At 42.1% G+C, this 17888-nt stretch overlaps 1 protein-coding gene across 2 annotated transcripts in view; it reads left to right on the top strand.

Moving 5' to 3' along the window:
* Nucleotides 1-17888, top strand: part of WDPCP (WD repeat containing planar cell polarity effector) — a 287418-nt gene that overhangs the window by 121306 nt on the left and 148224 nt on the right. For both annotated transcript variants that reach the window (XM_014525820.2, XM_025192301.1), the window contains exons 8-10: nt 2614-2728; nt 7447-7580; nt 12483-12674. In XM_014525820.2, the coding sequence (XP_014381306.1) occupies nt 2614-2728; nt 7447-7580; nt 12483-12674 (441 nt within the window). The remainder of the gene's footprint in view (nt 1-2613; nt 2729-7446; nt 7581-12482; nt 12675-17888) is intronic.

Genomic DNA, 17888 nt, shown 5'->3' with positions numbered 1-17888 from the left:
GAGACAGAAGCTGTTTGTGAGAGTTTGCAATATTTCTTAGATAAGTTGGTCTGTACCAGGGGCCATGCTCTGCCTGGCCTCAGACTGGGCGTCAAGCATTCACAGGTGCCCTGTGACTGCCTAGCTGTGGGGGTACAGGCTGCTGAATAAAGTTTTGCACTGTGTCCCGCCTCTCTGTGTGCTGTGGTGGGGAACCTGGGGCCAAGGGGTGCAGGCAGGAGAGGTGGGGCAAGGGTGGGGAGGATCCTCCTCGTGCAGGCCTTACCACGTGGCTGGGGCTGGCATGGCCAGCAGCTCCAGCTGGTCCCAGATAGTGCTGACAGCATGTGGCTCCAGGTGGTGTCCTGTGGTGGTGGGGCACAGCATGCAAGTACCCAGTCCCCTCCCACCCCGAGTAGGATCTGGTGCTGCTAGCGGCCACTGGTGTCATGTGCTACGTGGCTGGCCCTTGGGCTCCCTGAGCTGCTGGTGGAGATTGTAGCTGAGGAGCTTAGCAGGATGGGGTGCTGGACAACTGAGGGGCCCTTCTCCGGTGACGTGTCACTGGAGGGGCCTAGTTTGGGGTGGGAGCTCGGGCAGGCCTCTCATGCTGCTTCTTATAACATCTTTAATTGAATGTGTGACTAGTGCCCAGCCTCTGGAGCATACAGCTGGGGTGCCCCATGTGCTCCCATGGCTGAGAGAGAGCTCTGATCAGATCATCTGGCTTCCAACCAAGAGAGCACACCATGCATTCCCACACCTAGAAGCCTGGTCAGATGAGTGCCCCCGCCCTGCACTGGTGCATCTCCCAGCTGGGAGCCCTGTCTGTTTATTGGGCTTCCAGTTGTGGGAGCATACCATGCACTCCTGTGGTTGGAAGCCCAGTCAGATGATCAGGGCTTCTAGCCAGGGAAGCCCATGGTGTGCTCCTCCAGCTGTAAGTTCAGTCAGGGGAGTACACCATGCACTTTCATGGCTGGCAGCTCTGTCAGCTGAGCAGGGCTTCTAGCGGGAGGAGTACACCATGTGCTAGAAGCCCCATCAGCATATAGGTGCGCTCCCGTGACTGGGAGCCAAGCTTTGCTACTGGCCAGTACAGGGGAAACCCAGGATCAGGGTCCCCTGCACAGGCAATATGGCACAATGGGATTTGATTCAGGACCCCACAATTGCACCCCCTGCCACACATGTGGCATGGCAGGAAGTGCAATTGTTGAGATCCCACGTCAGATCCCATTGCTCCTTTACTCCAGCATCTGTCGGGGCCTAAATAGAAATTAAGTAAGCAGGGATGTTTGCTTGCAGTCATAGGGATTGGACATAATGATCCAGGTGGTCCCTTGTAGTTCAGCGTTCCTTTGATTAACTTAGAAGTATCCCTGTAGTACTCTTTGAAACTGTATTTAGGCTTTATGTTTCCATCCTCTTTCTGGGGCTGTTTGAGACATCATACTAGGCATTACTAGTACATGACTGTATCAGGTGCCTATCCTTGTGATTAGTAGATAGTGGGCACATCCACACACAATGCTACGTTGCCATAGCAACAAGCTATGGTAACATACTGTTGGTGGGCAGAAATCGTGATGCCACAGCTACGTCGCTGTAGCAATACTCTCCTTTGGTACGGTGCATTGCTACAGCAACGCAGCGACTAAAAATAACCATGCACCACTGGCACCATGCAATATAGCTGTTACTGTGCCGTCATTTAGTACTTCCAAAAGGAATTACTAAATGACGGTACAGTAACATTGGCACTGTAGGGGCACGTGTAGATGTGCCCACTATTACACAAGTTAAAGAGCATATGAATGACGACAGGGATGGACATTTAACAGTTTTCTTCTACGTGTAACTACAGTGAAATGAAAGCACTAGTGTAACTTCTATGAGGAATGTTATAAATAATAATAATAATTATAAAATGTATAATTATAAATTTACAATTATACAATATTATATATTTTAAAAACCCAGTTTTTGCCAGCACTCAAAAACCCAGTTTTTGCCAGATAAAGTACAGGTACAGAAGAAGATGGTGCACTTAAGTACTGTGCAAGCTGCTTTCTAAAAATCAGGTCTCTCTAAAGTGTCTGAGATCAATCACCCCAAAACTGTAGCATTTAAATCACTAGCCATTTTTCCTTAAATCTTGGGCTAAATTCTGAAGGTGTCTATGTCCACAAAAATCTCTTTGCAGCATAGCAGGTTTAGCCTTGTTTATTTAGAAAAATGAAAAATAACAGGGAAAAATGCAATATAGTCTGCCTTTAATACTTAAAAGTAAGTTGATTCAGTTGTCCTTTTACTCGCACAGTGCAGGGTTTCAATCTCAATATCCAATATGTGAATTCATATGTTTCCCCATATGTAAAATATGGGGAATATTGGCCCAGTCTTGAAGTGTTCATTATTTGTTGTATATATGTAATTTACAGTCACAATACATTTTCCTTTAATTGATAACGCTTTCAGAGTATGTGTGTAACATATTTTGTCATTAGGAGAGGTCTTTTTTTTCCAGATGAAATTACTACATGACAAAGAAATGTTAATGTATGCTTTGGAACATTCTGGTTACTTGATTATTAATTCCTGATGTCTTGTTTTCTGGCTACTTGGATTTAGCTCATCTTTCATTCAGGTGTACTGGTGTCCCTAAGCATTTCTGGGCCTCAGCTGGAGAAAGTGGTGATTGACAGGACCCTGGTGGGGAAGCTCATCTCCGACACCATCAGTGATGGTAATTACACCTATGTGCAAATCAATTGCCTACATTAACAATAGAGCTGGAGAAATAGTATGTCAACAGGTAGACTAATTATTGCCACTGGGGACTTGCAAACACAACAAGTAATTGCATGTAATGCCATAGTTACAAGCCTCAGGACCAAGAGCAGTTTAAAAATAATATTAAACATCAAAGTTTTCAGTCTTGTCAAATATTGAATGAATTTTCTATTCCACATAGTCAAAGAAAACTTAAGTCCGCATTTTGTCCTTAAATATGAGTGCAAAAGAGCTCCTTTTGATGTTTAGGAATCTGTTATGTTCCACACCCCATACACTTCCCAAACAAGGGGCCTTGTTATATGAGCTAGGCTTTCTCATCCTAATTTGTTCTTTTCTGTGTATTGCAGTTTAAAATGATAAAGCAGTACGTTCTTTTCTTGCAAATTTGTGAGGATAAAACTGTATTAACATTCTCTTTTATATTAAACATTCCCACCTCATCTCAGGTTTTTTGACAACTTGGAAATACGATGGGTGTGGAGCACACTGTTTTGATTCTTTCTTCCTCTAGTCTTTCATCCTCAGCCCAAAGTCTGTTATTTCATCTCAGCTAGACTGTTAACTTGACTGTGTATTTTCCCCTATCATATCCAGAATGATTGGCTTTAATGCTTGGGAGAACATGGTGTAGCAAAACTAAAGTTATTTGTGAAACTTTAATTTAGCATTCTGTGGCTTTTACATTTTTTGTAAGCACATTTACTTTTTTTTATAAATAACTACTACAATCCAATAAAGTATTCTTAAAGTCATAAATATTAACAAACATAACAGTGTCAACAAAACTGTAGTGTTCAAACTGGTTCTGTATTTAAGGATACAGCATAGTGATTTATTCTTGCTTGCTTGGAGCATTCAGAAGTTTTCAGGCTTTAATTTAAAAATGTCTGTCTCTGAAGCTCAAGTATTTGCTAAAGTTTATACTAAAAAATGGCTGAACCATTCTTGTACAATAAGAGAAAAGGACAACTCCCCCCCCTGTTTTTCCATTATTTGAAAAAAAAAAATCTTCAGATGTCTTTTTTGGACATCTTTATTGCCCAGGAAACTGGAAGTTGAAAATTAAAATTTTGGCATGAAAATAGCCTCCTGAAGAACCAGGATACAGCCTTGGCTAAAGAAAATTGTTTTAATTTGATGTAGTTTTGAGTGTTTAAATTTTGTTTTTGAAATTATAAAGTATGATCCATAAAGAATCCATGGTGCTTCAAATGTAATAAATTATTTGGGCACAAAAATGTCCAGTAATACATACTTCAGAGGATTAATAAGGATGAGTTTCATTGCAAAAGTTTCTTGCCAATTTGGAATCAAATTAATGTCAGATTAAAAATGGGGGCAGGACAGTCCCAAAATGGGAACATCAAGTTCCGGTCCTGGGCTGCCTTTAGTCTGGGACAGCATTAGTCCCGGATTCCCAGTATCATGCAGGGATATGAGTTTTCTGTTCACAACGGAAAAAAACAGGAAATGGCAGGCTGAAGAGTTCCAACCTGCCAGGGGCTAAAGGGAACAGGACGCAGGGAGTGCTACGTGTATGTCTGTGTGCGCCCATGCATGTGGCCAGGAATACAGCCCCAGGCAGCAGTGGAGAGAAGCTCCCCCGCCTCCCTACAGGTAAATCTATGGGGGTGGGGGATAGTGGAGGGCAGATTGAGGCCCCCAAGTGAGGGAGGGTGTGGGCCACGGGCTGGGCCTGGGGCAGTGCATGGGGCCCAGGGCAGGCCAGGGAGTGGGATAGAGCCATGGGAAGCTTCTCCAGGGAGCGGGCAGTGGGGAGCAGCACCCTGCCACTGCATTCACTCTCAGAAAGGGAGGCATGGAGGGACATATGCCCCCCAAATTTGTGCATGGGATGGGGGGTGGATACAGGCTGCCTGCTGCAGCCTCAGGGTTCTCTGCCCTGCTTGCTTTCTGCTGGGAACCATGTGCTGGCTGTGCCACCATGTTGAGGTGTCCCCTGCCTGCCCAGCAGCAGTGGGGACAGCAGCTCAGAGTTATGTTCCCTGCTGCTGCCAGGTAGGCAGGGGACTCTTTGCCATGGTGGTGCAGCCAACACAGGGCTCCCGGCAGGAGGGCAGCAGGAGAGTTGTGTTAAGTCCATGCCACGGGCGGGGGGGGATGTATCATCTTAGGCCTCTCCCCCTCACCTGTGGTGGGTGCTAAAAAAATTATTAATATAACTTCTTAGTTCCTGGTGGTTTTTAATATGAGAAGTCTAAATCTAAAGAGGATATAATAGTCCATTTTACCTATTACATCATATCTAGAGTAAAGCTGCTTCAGATGCATAGAATTTTTATGATAGTTTTATTGTATGATTTTAAGTAGTGTGCCAATTTAAAATTATAGATTGTAGCATAATGCACGCAAACGGAGTAGAATTAAGGTCTCCCATGCGGTATTAATTTTAGTGTTTCCTGACTATTGAATGCTTAGCCACCAATGTTAATATTTTTATTAAACTAAGGTTTTTTTATATGCAGTAGTTACAAGATTGTGGCTTCCATAGTAAAGGAGAGAGAGAGACTTAATCATTGTTGATGGTTTAGTTTAATATATATTGTGATATAGGTAAGGATTGGCTTAATTAAGAATAGATTATTATGGAAAAGTGCATCTTCGTAAATCAAAGCTACATGCAGGATTTTTATAATTAGCAGCAATGCCTCTTGAAGTTTAAAATTCTTAACTTGAAACTTTGAGGTCTTATGGCAGGTTTGAAATGCCTGTCTAATATTTGAAAACGTGTTAGGGGACTGTGACAACACAGATGCATAGCATTTCTCTTTAAAGGGCCTCTGTGGAAAATGCTATGATCATGCCTGACCAATGTTGTTAGGTCCAGTCTTGTGCAGGAAATGGGCCTTTTCCTAGATTTCCTCTACCCCTACCCTAAGAAGATTCCTGAGTATTGCATGTTATGGATGACTCCAAAATATATGCCTAATTCAGAAAATGAAAATTGTGCTTGGTCTTCAGTTTTTTCAATAATCGCTAATGCCTCTCCTGACCTTCCCACCTATTTGAAATCTGTTCCTATAGCCAATCCTGTAATTTAGCATTGCTGCTACAGTAACACCAGATGGCTCTGATTAGATAGGCCTACCTTGTAGCCAAAACCTTTCTTTCCTGTTTGCCCTTTCAGCCAAATACAGCTTTTCTGAGACAAGAACTTGTCCACTCTATGTTCCCATCTTCTCTTGGAATAATGTCTCTTTCCCCCCAGAGTTCATAGGTTTTGAGATTTGGTGTGCCTCTCTCTCTATGGAAAATATAACTATAGTAATACAAAATATTGGGACTCTAACAAAATATACGCTGGGATATCATGCACCATAACTCCACACGAGTGCTTAAATCCAAATTTTGTTACAAAACCTAGTAGTAACAGGATTGTTTTCATGTCAACTGTTTGGATTTTAACATTCCCTGTCAGTATTATGCACCAGATATTGCAGAACTGTGTTAGTACATGACAATCTGAAACTGAAACTAGCTTTACAATAGACTGTAAACAAAAGCAAAACCGATATTTCCATTTTTCTGCTCAAGCTGAATATAATGCAGGAGTAAACTAGCAACGTAAATTATTAAACAAATTTTAAAATCCTTAGGGCTGTATGATGGTATTAGTCACAAAAACAAGCAATTTTTAGGAATATTTTTTAACTGGGTAAGATTTTATCTAGCAGTGTCCTTGTAGTATGGATCTCTGCATTTACTACTTCACAACAGTCTCGCCATTTTTTATTTCAGATTTGGCTCTAAGAATAATTTGTAGTCATCTGTTACTATCTCACTGATTCACTAAATACTCAGTAATCTTTTTAGATGTGTTTTGGTTCAGAGAGCTGTTTTAGGAAAACCTTAGATTGCTGGCAGTGTTAAATCACTCATTTTCTCAGTTAACCAATATTTTCCCTTTTCACTGTGCTACTTAGTCTATTTTACATTTGAATATTTCCATATACCTTTTGCAACACTCTTGTTATACGTTGTGGTTCCATGGCAATTTTCCAGACTGTAAGAGAGCGCATCTACTGTTGGACATCCATGTGATTATAGATCAAGGGTACAGAGGAAAAATATCACATATAAAGCTTTCAACAGGTTCATATCACCCTAAAGCACAAGTGCTGTAAGGAATAACATTCTTGACTATTGCAGTTCCATCTGGAATGTTACTGCTGCTACATCCTTTTATGTTTATGCTTGACTGGCAATGTCAAATTACCAAATGCAGCTCAAATAATGATTTGCATTTGGCCAGCCCAGACGCTAACAATGCTTGTATAAAGTCACATTCCCAAAATATCAGTGGGCGTTACAGTTACTATAGGCAAAGAACTGAGAAAGGAAGACACGTGAGAATGGAGGAGGAGGAAGCATAAAATATATGTCGGATTATTGCGATAACTTGGTATAAAATAATTTATTCAGGTTTATTTAATCTGAGTACCCCCTAAGCTTTATTTCGCATTTCTAAAAAGGTCCTGGCAAGATGACACATTGATGTCTTTTAGGAGATTACAAAGGCTTCAGTGTAATATTTAAGACATGGTCTTGAAAAAATGCATTTTACAATGTCTCAGTGGAGGGTTCAGTAATTTGTTTTGTCATTGGTGGCAGGTATTACAGGGGTGACAATTTTTATTTGTTTTTCAGCTGTTCTTACTGACAGTTTCATCATCTTGTCATTTTGGGAGCAAAACAAACTCTGCTTTATTCAGTTTACAAAGAAGACAGGTTCTCCTGATATAAACAAAAGACTTGAAAAACTCTCATCCTTGGATTTTAAGGTACAGCTGTCAATGATGTCTTTAAACACCATAGTAACTTAATATTATGGATTACTGATCTTTGAAATCAGACTATTCTGCTAAGCTCATCAAAATATTTTAAATTCTAAAAACAACATTTTATTACAAAGTCAGAAAACATGGAATTGATATATTTAGAACATGTTTTAAAATGCTGTTGGGGGTCAATTTTAATATATATGATATAGAGTAATTTACAATTACTCATCCAAGCCTTAATTCTCTTTCTAGTTACAATATACCTATTTTAGGTATATTCCAGGTCTAGGAAAAATGGCAGAAAGGATGGCTTTGTGATTATAGCTTTGGACAAGGGCTCAGTGTTCAAATCCTTGCACCACATTAACCTGTATGCATTACCTTGGATATGTGGCTTAATCTTGCTCAGTTCCCTATCAGATTATCACACTGTGGGCACGTCTACACGTGCATTAATGCGCCTTTTCTAATGTGCATTAAATTTCATACCTCTGGGCACTTTTACACATGCTCCAGGGGTGGAGGGCGGGCAGTGCTTTAATTAGAGCAGCTATGAGAGCTACTTCAATTAAAGCATTGCCGCATCTCATGTATCAGGGTCCCTGTGCTTCAAAATAGTTGTGGGGGTGCTTGAACTAAAGGTCATTCGACGCTGATACTCGAGACGCAGGAGGTTGCTAGAGTACGGCAATTGCCACGCTCCAGAAGACTCAATCAAATCTGCTCTGATGCACTGGAATTCCAGCATGTCGGAGCAGCCTCCACACACATTGGCACCCTCCAATGTGAGGTACTAAATTAAAGTGTATTAGGCTGTGCTAATGCACAGTAGCACATTTGCTCGGCTTTTAAGTGACACAATGTGCAGGAGACTATTTTACTGTGCATTAGCGTAATGTCACGGATTTTTATGTGATGCTTTAATACACACTAAAATAGTGTGCATTAAAGTGCATGTGTAGATGCGCCCTGTAATACTGCCTTGTTCCTGCTTGGGATAGGTCTCTGCCACAGTCACATCTGTGACTGCAGAGTGGTATACATATCTGTGCTAGGTTTAAATAAGCCAACTCAAGTAGTAATAGTGGCCTAGCTGCGGCAACATAGAGCTTAGTACAGGCTAATTTACCCTGCTTCTCAGGCAGGTTCCAGTACAAGACACTGAACTGGTAAGCTTTCTGGTTGTGGTGAAATGGGACTTCAGCTTCAGAGAGGGGACCTAGGTGCTACTGAAATGGAAAGAATATTAATGCTTTAGTTTCTGCAGAGCATCAGCTTCAGACAGGAAAATTAGGTAAGGAAGGGGTTGTTTTCCAATTCACTGCAAGGATAAAGAAGAAGCTGTTCTCAAAAAAGCTACAAAGATGTAGTAAACAAGAGGAAGAGTGTCGTACTTATTACAACCAGGATAAATGTTAAGGGAAACCACCTTATGTTAGCTAGTATTTTTCCCATCACAACCCTGAAGTAATTTCCTTTCTCATGTAAGGGAGTTTCCATCTGTAAGGCAGGCTTTTTAAAGATGTGTTTAATTTAAGTTTTCCATATTACATTTTAACTTGGTAGAAATGCTTTCTGCTAGGATGAGTATCTAATACATTTTCCAGGCTGTTTCAGTTCAAGGCCTCTTTTCAGCAGTGACTTGTGTTTGCGAGATTGATCCAACCTCTGTAACGTGGATTTGAGACAGTTCACTGTTCACCAGGAACTGAGCTGATACGTAGTTTACTTTAAAATGATGCGCACTTGTGCCTTGCCTATAGTATTTGTTAAGGTTACGCTTTAAAAGCCAGGTTGGCGATTTTTTTTATACTCCTAAACTTTAACGAAAAAAACTAGTGAGCTAATGCTTGCCTTGAGCCTTCTCTTTTACTGGCCATGTTTCATGTGCTTGCTTTATACTCTTGTAACTCAGTTTTATTCTGGGTACTGCTAAGCACGTTTCTGGGCCTAACTGTGATGGCATTTTTCTTGGGAAAGAAGGAAAAGCTAATCCATAGAAACCTCTCACTGTGCTAGGAAACCAGAAATAGCTCCTAGATTTCTTAATAGGGTTGTTATGTTTCGTTGTTTGCTGACAAAGCTGAGCTTCTAGAAGACTTCCACATATGATATTAACATTGCTTTCTCTAGAAATCAGTAGGAATCACTATGGATTATATTTTTGCCAGCCAAAAAAAAGGCATTAGCATTTTTTAATTGAATGTTCCTTTGTGTCAGGCTTGCTTATTTGGCAGCTAAATATAATTTTTATTATCTTCAAAATTGCACCAGTGTGTGGCAACAGAAAATATTATTCACTATTATACTATTTTGTCAACTCTTTGCAGTGAAATACATTGAATCCTGTTTCTCCCTGATCACACTAACATTGCATTTTTAGATCACCAGCAGTCAGCAGTAGAGTTCCAATCAACAATAAGGGATCAGAGATAGTCCTCAATGGGAAGCCTGGAGAGCTGTAACAAGGTTGTCTTGTTTTCTAAACCGCTTCCTAAATATTAACTTTATTAATAGGGGTGGAGTATTTCTTTCAAAGTTAAGCATAGCACGCAGAGCACAGGACAGAAACAGAACAGGGACTGGCTTGGTGTTAATGCAAGACTTGGGACCCAGATCTCAGTTCAGTCTGTCTCTGCCACACACTTTCTTTGTAACCTTGAGCAGATCACTTAATATTTCTGTCTCTCAATTCCCCATTTGTTAAATGAGGATAATATTTTCTGTCTTTGTTATGTACTTAAGTTGTAAGCTCTTCAGTACAGGAATTCTCTTTAATTATGCATGTTCAGGAAATGGCAAAATTGTAACCTATATTGGTCAGGGCCTCTAGGAAAAACTGAAATACAAATAACGAGAACAAGTCAGACTTGTTTTTTTTTAACTTTGTGGATAATTTTTATTTTTTGTTTTCATGTTTGGAGGCAGAGAGTAGCTTGTGTTCACTTCAGTGTATTCCTGGCTATGGGGATATACACTAGTTTTGGGATTTATTTTTTACCTTTAGAATATACTCTAATTTTTGATGACATATTAAAATACAGATGATTGGTATGTATCTAGTAGTTCCATCTGCATAACAGATATATCCAAGTAAATCAATCAGTATGGGCATCTTTTACCTTTTTAAGAGAGATACTACTTTGAATTTTATAGCAAGATAGAGCCACTGCATAAAAACTATTTGAGCTGTTATGTGAATTAGCAGAGCTATATAGTCTTGGAGTGCAACAAAGTATAACAGCAACTCAAACCACTTTCCTTTTCTCAGTGGGATTAGTCAGTGTCTAAGGTGCTTTCTTAAGTGTAATTGATCAGAAATAATGAGTTTCTTTTTAAATGTTCGTAAATAATATTACATTGTAAATTAGTACATGATTGGTTAATGTTGCAGTATAATGCTAATTAATGCATTTTGTTTGGTACCCATTAAGCAATTCTAAATATGCTGCACACATTTTAAATTTATACAAAAATAAGTGGTCATGTCAGAGTTTCTTTTTTAAACTGCATATATACCACATTTTTTATATTTTAAATTGACAGAATTTTAACAAATGAAACTGCAGGATAAATATACTGATAATATTGACCTTTTACAAGTTTTCCTGTCTTTGGCTTTTTAATCCATTTCAATTTACTGAACAGTGAAGAGACAGTACAAGGAGTTAAATGTTTACCATGAGAGAACAACATTGGTAATTACTTTGATTTCAGTTCCTTTTGATGTGTATTCAGGGGATGAAGAGGTCAATAATATTATGACCATGCAAATAGAAAAGGGTTCTTTTTGACCATATAAAAAAACAGCAAAGGATTATTAAAGCATTAACCTTGATTTTAATGGCCTTGGTTGAGTGGTGAGATCACAATTTGGATGAGCCTGATTATTTACTAAATACAATACATAAATGCAACGGGTTCTTAACACCCATTGCACTCTGGCATTATCGCATTACTGCCATCCTTTGTTGCCTTGCAGACAGGAATATGAAAGCAATCTGTCATGTAGTGAGACTGGCTCCAGAAGCATTTCTCTGATAAGAAGACCCCCTGCCCTTTGCTAGTGTCTGGTCCAGTAGGCTTAGCCATGCGCTTAATCCCCAGAAAGTGGTTCGATTATTGCTGACCAGCAATGGCAAGATAGTTTTTTTTCCCCTAGCTATCAACCTTCCATTAATTCCTTAAGCAGAAATGCGGTGCAATCTATATTTCCTTGGCATGTGTCACCCAGATGGTGCACTGCTCATGTTTTCAAATAACCATGCTCCAAAATAACATAGTTTGAATAATAAATTCCACAAATCCTTCCTGAGAAATAGAGGCACAATTCTCAAGAGCTGCATAAACTTTACGCATGATGCTGTAGCTCATCCACATTATGCAGAAAGGTATATATTCTGTTACAAAATGGATATTTTTGGCTGCATTCATTGATTGGGGGTTGAAATTCATTCTTTCTTAAATATTGTGAACTATCTTTAATGTTTGATGATGTGTCTTAAACAGTAGGCTTAACTCCTTGGTCAGAATCACAGAACTTGTCATTTTATATGGCTGGGCTTAAATCCTTGTGTGTAGGTCGATGCTGTCAAGCAACCATGACTGTACATTTTGGTATTGATTGGAGTCATTGCTGTAAATTCCTTTTTAACTCACATTCCTTTCCTTTCCAATCCCCTCCCCATAAATAAAACTGAATGTGAACATGTCTCTTTCTATACAGAGAGAGATTTCTTATATTTAGATATGTATTTAAATGCAGCCTATATATACCTATATGAACATAGAGGATCTGTGAGTATATAAATCTCAGCAGACATGTATAGTAATTACACCTTAATCCTTCAAATATATTGTTTTATAACTTTTAAGTATTTTCTGAATTCTTTTTTCTGCTAGATTTCTTATGTTGACATACCTGGACCAGAAAATAGGAGGATGAAACGTCATCTGGCAATAAATTGTATGCAAGATATGATCATTTGCTGGTGGTCAGCTACTAATGATGGAGCATGGCCTTGGTCTCCTATGTCCAGTGAAAGGAACAGAGCCAACTTATTGCTTTTAAGCTGTGCACGTGGCAGAATGGAGGTAGAGTTCTGAATGATATCTGCTCATCCCTTGCTTGATTTTCAGATTTGCTAATAAATAAAAATATTCAATTCAAATTCACACTTGGGGCTAAAAATAATGGCTAATTTTAAGATAGCAGAAAAGAGTATAAGTCACTGAAAAAGCAGTTCCTATCCACATCTACATTCCACTCTTGTTGTGCATATAAACACTGAAGCACTTTTGTTCAGAGACATATTTTTTGCCCTGGCAAGTACCTGTACACCATGCATAAATCCTAACTTTCCTTGCACTCTGTGCCACTGGTATAAAGGATATTGTATGCACTTTCCACTCTTCAGTTCTTATCAACCATCTTGGCTCAAAATTGAGCTTCTGCATTCTGTTCCAGACTGGCTGCAGGCCAAGTACACATTCCACAAATTTACCTATTCTACCCTTTTTCTTCTCTAAAGAAGAAATCTTCTAAACCATTTTAGTTTATTTTTATTATTTTTCTCCATTTTGGTCCAGGCTCTGTCTTTTGGAATAGGACTGAGGGCTCTCCTGCCATGTGCAATATATCTTCTGTAGCTAAATGAGACTCCTTTTTCTCCTTGCTTTGACCAGGCCTTGCTATCATCTGTTAGCATAGCTTCCCCTGGTCACTTGATTTCAATATAAGTCTCTCTGGTACCAGGGTTATGCTTGCCATGCATGGTCCTTTGCCATTTATGAGAGTCTCAGATCCCTAGGAAACACGCTAAATGCAAATCATTCCATTTCTGGGCTCAGAAGGACTGTGCTTGGAAGCAAACCAAGCATCACACCCCATTCTGGAAAATCCATCCTGTTAATGACTAAAAAGCAAAAGAACATATTCCAAGGCACTCTTTAGCTCTTTGACACTAGCATCTAGCTATCAGAGAATTGATGATCTGGCACCAAGGATTTTAGCACTAGTGTCAGAAGGTCCATCAAAGCATTGGTGTCATGAAATATTTCTCTGCACAAGACTTCCATTCTAGTCATCAGAGCAATTCTGTTCTAGAACTAGACTTCCATTCTAGTCACCAGAACCAGTAGTTGAGGTTTCCTTTTCTGACTTTTTTTTTTTACTTAAAGGATGATTGCAGTTCCAGGTCAACCTACCCTTGTGCTCCCCATGATCATGGAATCCTTTCCGGAGTAGACATTGAATCTCTGGACCTGCCCTTCATGTTTCTTAGTTTCAGGTCCAGTGTCAGCAAGGCACTGTGTGGTTCTTCAAGAGAGAATTCCAGGGACAGGTCCTGCCACCTGGGAATCATGCATCTCAACATTGCAAGCTTTCCTTATCCAGACCCCAGGATTTGTCCCCAAAATGGAGGGATTCTCCAGATCCAGCTTCCAGTGGGGACTCTCCTTATTACTTCAAGAGCTGTTCTAGAACCAAGGGAGATTATCTAGATCCAATTACCTGGCATCTCAGCCTGGATGTTGGATGGTGGTCAGTGATAGCATGAGCCTGCTCATCTCCTGTCAGAGGCATTCTCATCCATAGCAGGAAGACTCTACGGAATGTTGTTACCTGGTTTAATCAACCAGGTTTTGACTGGTGTCACATGATATTGTTGTCTGTTCTCTGCCCAAGACCTCCATTCTAGCCATTTTAAAATACCTTCTAGAGCTAAGTTGTCATGACCTCACCTCTGTCACAGGGTACCTGCCTTCTTTCACAGCTCACCACCCTCCTGTGGAGGATCCTTCTGTCTTTTCCTAAATACCTGCATTTAAGTTCCTAAAGGCTTAACTGAGCTACTTCTAGTAGATTGTATATCTGGCCCTTGCTGCCCTGATGAGTCCACCATTTGAAAAAAAGGCCACCTGGTCACTGCAGCATCTGTACATAAAGACAGCCTTCTTTCTTGGTGGCTTTTGTTGGCACAGAGCATGAGGAGTGGCAGTGTGGGTAATACTAGAGTCTCTAGGCTCCAGTGCTTGAGGTGTATATACATTTAAAATGGAATATGGATTTGGACAGTGCTTCTTGCAGAACTTGTTACTGGTCAGTAATTCACTTCTCTTTGCACTTTATGTAAAAAGAGCCATATGATTGGTCAGAGCTCCAGTATGAAACTGGAGAAAGTCTCTGGGTTAGGGTTAGAGGAGAGAGCAATAAGGATGATGTCATGAAGGATGAAGTGAATAAGGCTTTCTTCAAACAAGTAGCAGAAATTTCCCGATGACAGGCCCTGTTCTCATGTGGGACATCAGTCACCCTGACATCTGCTAGGAGGGCAGTACAGCAGTGTGCAGGCAATCCAGGAAGTTTTTGGAGAGTGTTGAGAACAACTTCCTGGTGCAAATGTTGGAGCAGTCAACTAGGGACCATGCTTGTCTTGAGCTGCTGCTCACAAACAGCAGACTCCTGCCAATGCAGCCTAGGATACCATTAGCCTTCTTGGCAATAAGGGCATGCTGTTGGCTCATATTCAGCTTATTGTCCACTGTAACCCTCAGGTCCTTTTCTGCAGAGCTCAGTATTGCCAACCCCACCATATAAAAAATCATAAGACAAACTCTTAAAAATCAGGAGATTTGGTGTGTAAATCATGAGATGTTATTTTTGAAGTGTGTGTGTTGGGGAAGGCAGGGCGTTATTTGTGAAGGTATGGGGGACTGTAGGTGTGCGTGTGGGGTTTGGAGCCCGGGGAGGGGGGTTCCTGCACACCCTGGCAGGATGCAGGGTAGTGTGAGTCAGGAGTGAGGGGCAGCAGCAAGACTAGGGGGGTTGTGGCTTGGGAGTGAGGCACAGAGACATAGACACACAGACACACAGATGGGTCAGGTCACAGGTTGGTGACAGAGCTGCAGGCAGCTCATCCAGAGGCGCAGGGGGCGGAGGTAGCTCCGTGCACACCCCCAGGGGAGGCATGAGGGGCATGTGCTCCCTGGATTTGTGCATGGGGCAGAGGTGGGCTAGGGCTCAGCACCCTGCTGCCTTTGCCCTGGGAGTCATGCAACATCATGTGTGCCTCCTGCTGCCCGCTGAGTGGGCAGAGGATTCACAGTGCAGCCAGTGTGTGGCTCCCAGGGCAAAGGCGGCAGGGCGCAGAGCCCGATCCCGGAGTGGGCAGCCTGCTTCTGTCCCACGCACAAATCCAGAGGGCATATGCCCCCAGTGCCTCCCCCAGGGGTGTGCACAGTGGCAGGGAGCCATATCCCCCTCCCCCACACCTCTGGATGAGCTGCCCACAGCTCTGTTGCCCTGGGGCCCCATTTACCCCAGTCTCTGCCCCACTACTTCCCTCACCATGGGAGCCTCAATATGCCTCCCCTCGTCCCTTCCCTCTACCCCTGCCCCTTTCCCTCCACAGACTTACCACAGATTGCTGGGCACTCTCTACACATGCCAGAATAAAATTCTTGAGATCTGAGGCTTCTGTCCTGACATCATTATTCAGAGTTGATTTGACTTGGAAATCGCGAGTCTCACAATTTGTTGCAAGAGTTGGCATTACTGAGAGCTGCTGGCCAGCCAGTCAGCTCCCAGCCTGTATCAGTGCATGAGATTCTTCCGTTCTAAGTGCAGGACTTTGCACTTGTCCTTGCTGAACCTCATGAGATTCCTTTTGGTCCAGTCCTCCAATTTGTCTAGGTCACTCTGCATCCTAGCCCTACCCTTCAGCGTATATACTACTCCCTCCAGCTTGGTGTCATCTGCAGACTTGCTGAGGGTGCACTCTATGCCCTTCCAGTCACTGATGAAGATATTGAACAAAACTGGCCCCAGGGCTGGCCCCTGGGGCACTCCACTTGTTACCAGATGCCAATTAGACATTGAGCCATTGGTTACTACTTCCTGAGCCTGATCCTCCAGCCAGTTTTCTATCCATCTGACAGTCCATTCATTTAGCCCATACTTCCTTAGCTTGCCTGTAAGATGTTTCATAGATTCATAGATTCTAGGGTTGGAAGGGATCTCAGTGGGCCATCTAGTCTGACCCCCTGCCCCGGCAGGCAAGAAAAGGGTCACCAAACCTGGGATCATGTGATCCCAGCCAGGTGCCTGTCCACTCTCCTCTTGAAGACCCCCAAGGATGGGACGAGCTCTACCTCCCTTGGGAAGCCCATTCCAGATCCTGGCAACCCTGACCATGAAGAACTTTTTTCTAATGTCCAGTCTAAACCTACTCTCCAGTAGCTTATGGCCATTGTTTCTTATTCCAAGGGGCGCCCTGGTAAACAGATCATCGCCTACTTCGTGTTGCTCTCCCCTTATGAATTTGTACACTGCCACAAGGTCCCCTCTCAGCCTTCTCTTGGAGAGGCTGAAAAGGTTAAGGTCCCTTAGCCTTTCCTTGTAGGGCCTTCCCTGCAGGCCTCCAGTTAGATGACTGGCTCTTCTTTGGACCCTGTCCAGGTTGTCCGCACCTACTTGAACTGCGGTGTCCAGAGCTGGACACAGTATTCCAGCTGTGGCCTGACCATTGCCGTGTAGAAAGGGAGAATCACCTCCCTGGACCTGTTTGTGAAGCATCTACAGATGCACAAGGTGCAATTTGCTCTGCTGAGTACTTCATCACATTGATGACTCATGTTCATCCTGGAGTCAACAGTGACTCCAAGATCTCTTTCTGCCCCCAGCCTATAGGTATGATGGCAGTTTTTTCTGCCTAGATGCAACACCTTGCACTTGTCCTTATTGAATTGCATCCTGTTGCTCTCTGCCCACTTCCCCAACCTGTCGAGGTCAGCCTGGATCTGGTTCCTCCTCTCCAGGGTGTTAGCTTCACCCCATATTTTTGTGTCATCCACAGATTTGAACAGGGTGCTTCCCACCCCATCATCGGGATCACTTATGAAGATATTGAACAGCACTGGCCCCAGAACTAAGCCCTGAGGCACTCCACTGCACACATCTATCCAGGTTGACACTGACCCATCCACCACCACCCTCTGAGTGTCACCCCTGAGCCAGTTTGCTACCCATTCTACTGTATAATCATCCAAGGCAAATCTCCTCAATTTATTAATAAGGATGGTATGGGATACCATGTCAAAGGCCTCCTTGAAGTCCAGATAAATAACATCCACCTTGACTCCTGCATCTAAACATTTGGTGGCCTTGTTGTAAAAAGAAACTAGGTTAGTCAGGCAGGACCTGCCTGCTATAAACCCATGTTGGTTACCCCTCCACATCACATTAGCCAGCAGGCTCCCACAGATGTGTTCCTTGATAATTTTTTCTAGGATTTTCCCTGGGATAGA

The sequence above is a fragment of the Alligator sinensis genome, unplaced genomic scaffold (assembly GCF_000455745.1).
Source record: "Alligator sinensis unplaced genomic scaffold, ASM45574v1 scaffold219_1, whole genome shotgun sequence".
Lineage (NCBI taxonomy): Eukaryota > Metazoa > Chordata > Crocodylia > Alligatoridae > Alligator > Alligator sinensis.
The sequence above is the reverse complement of the archived record's forward strand: the minus strand, read 5'-3'. Positions and strand labels throughout refer to the sequence as shown.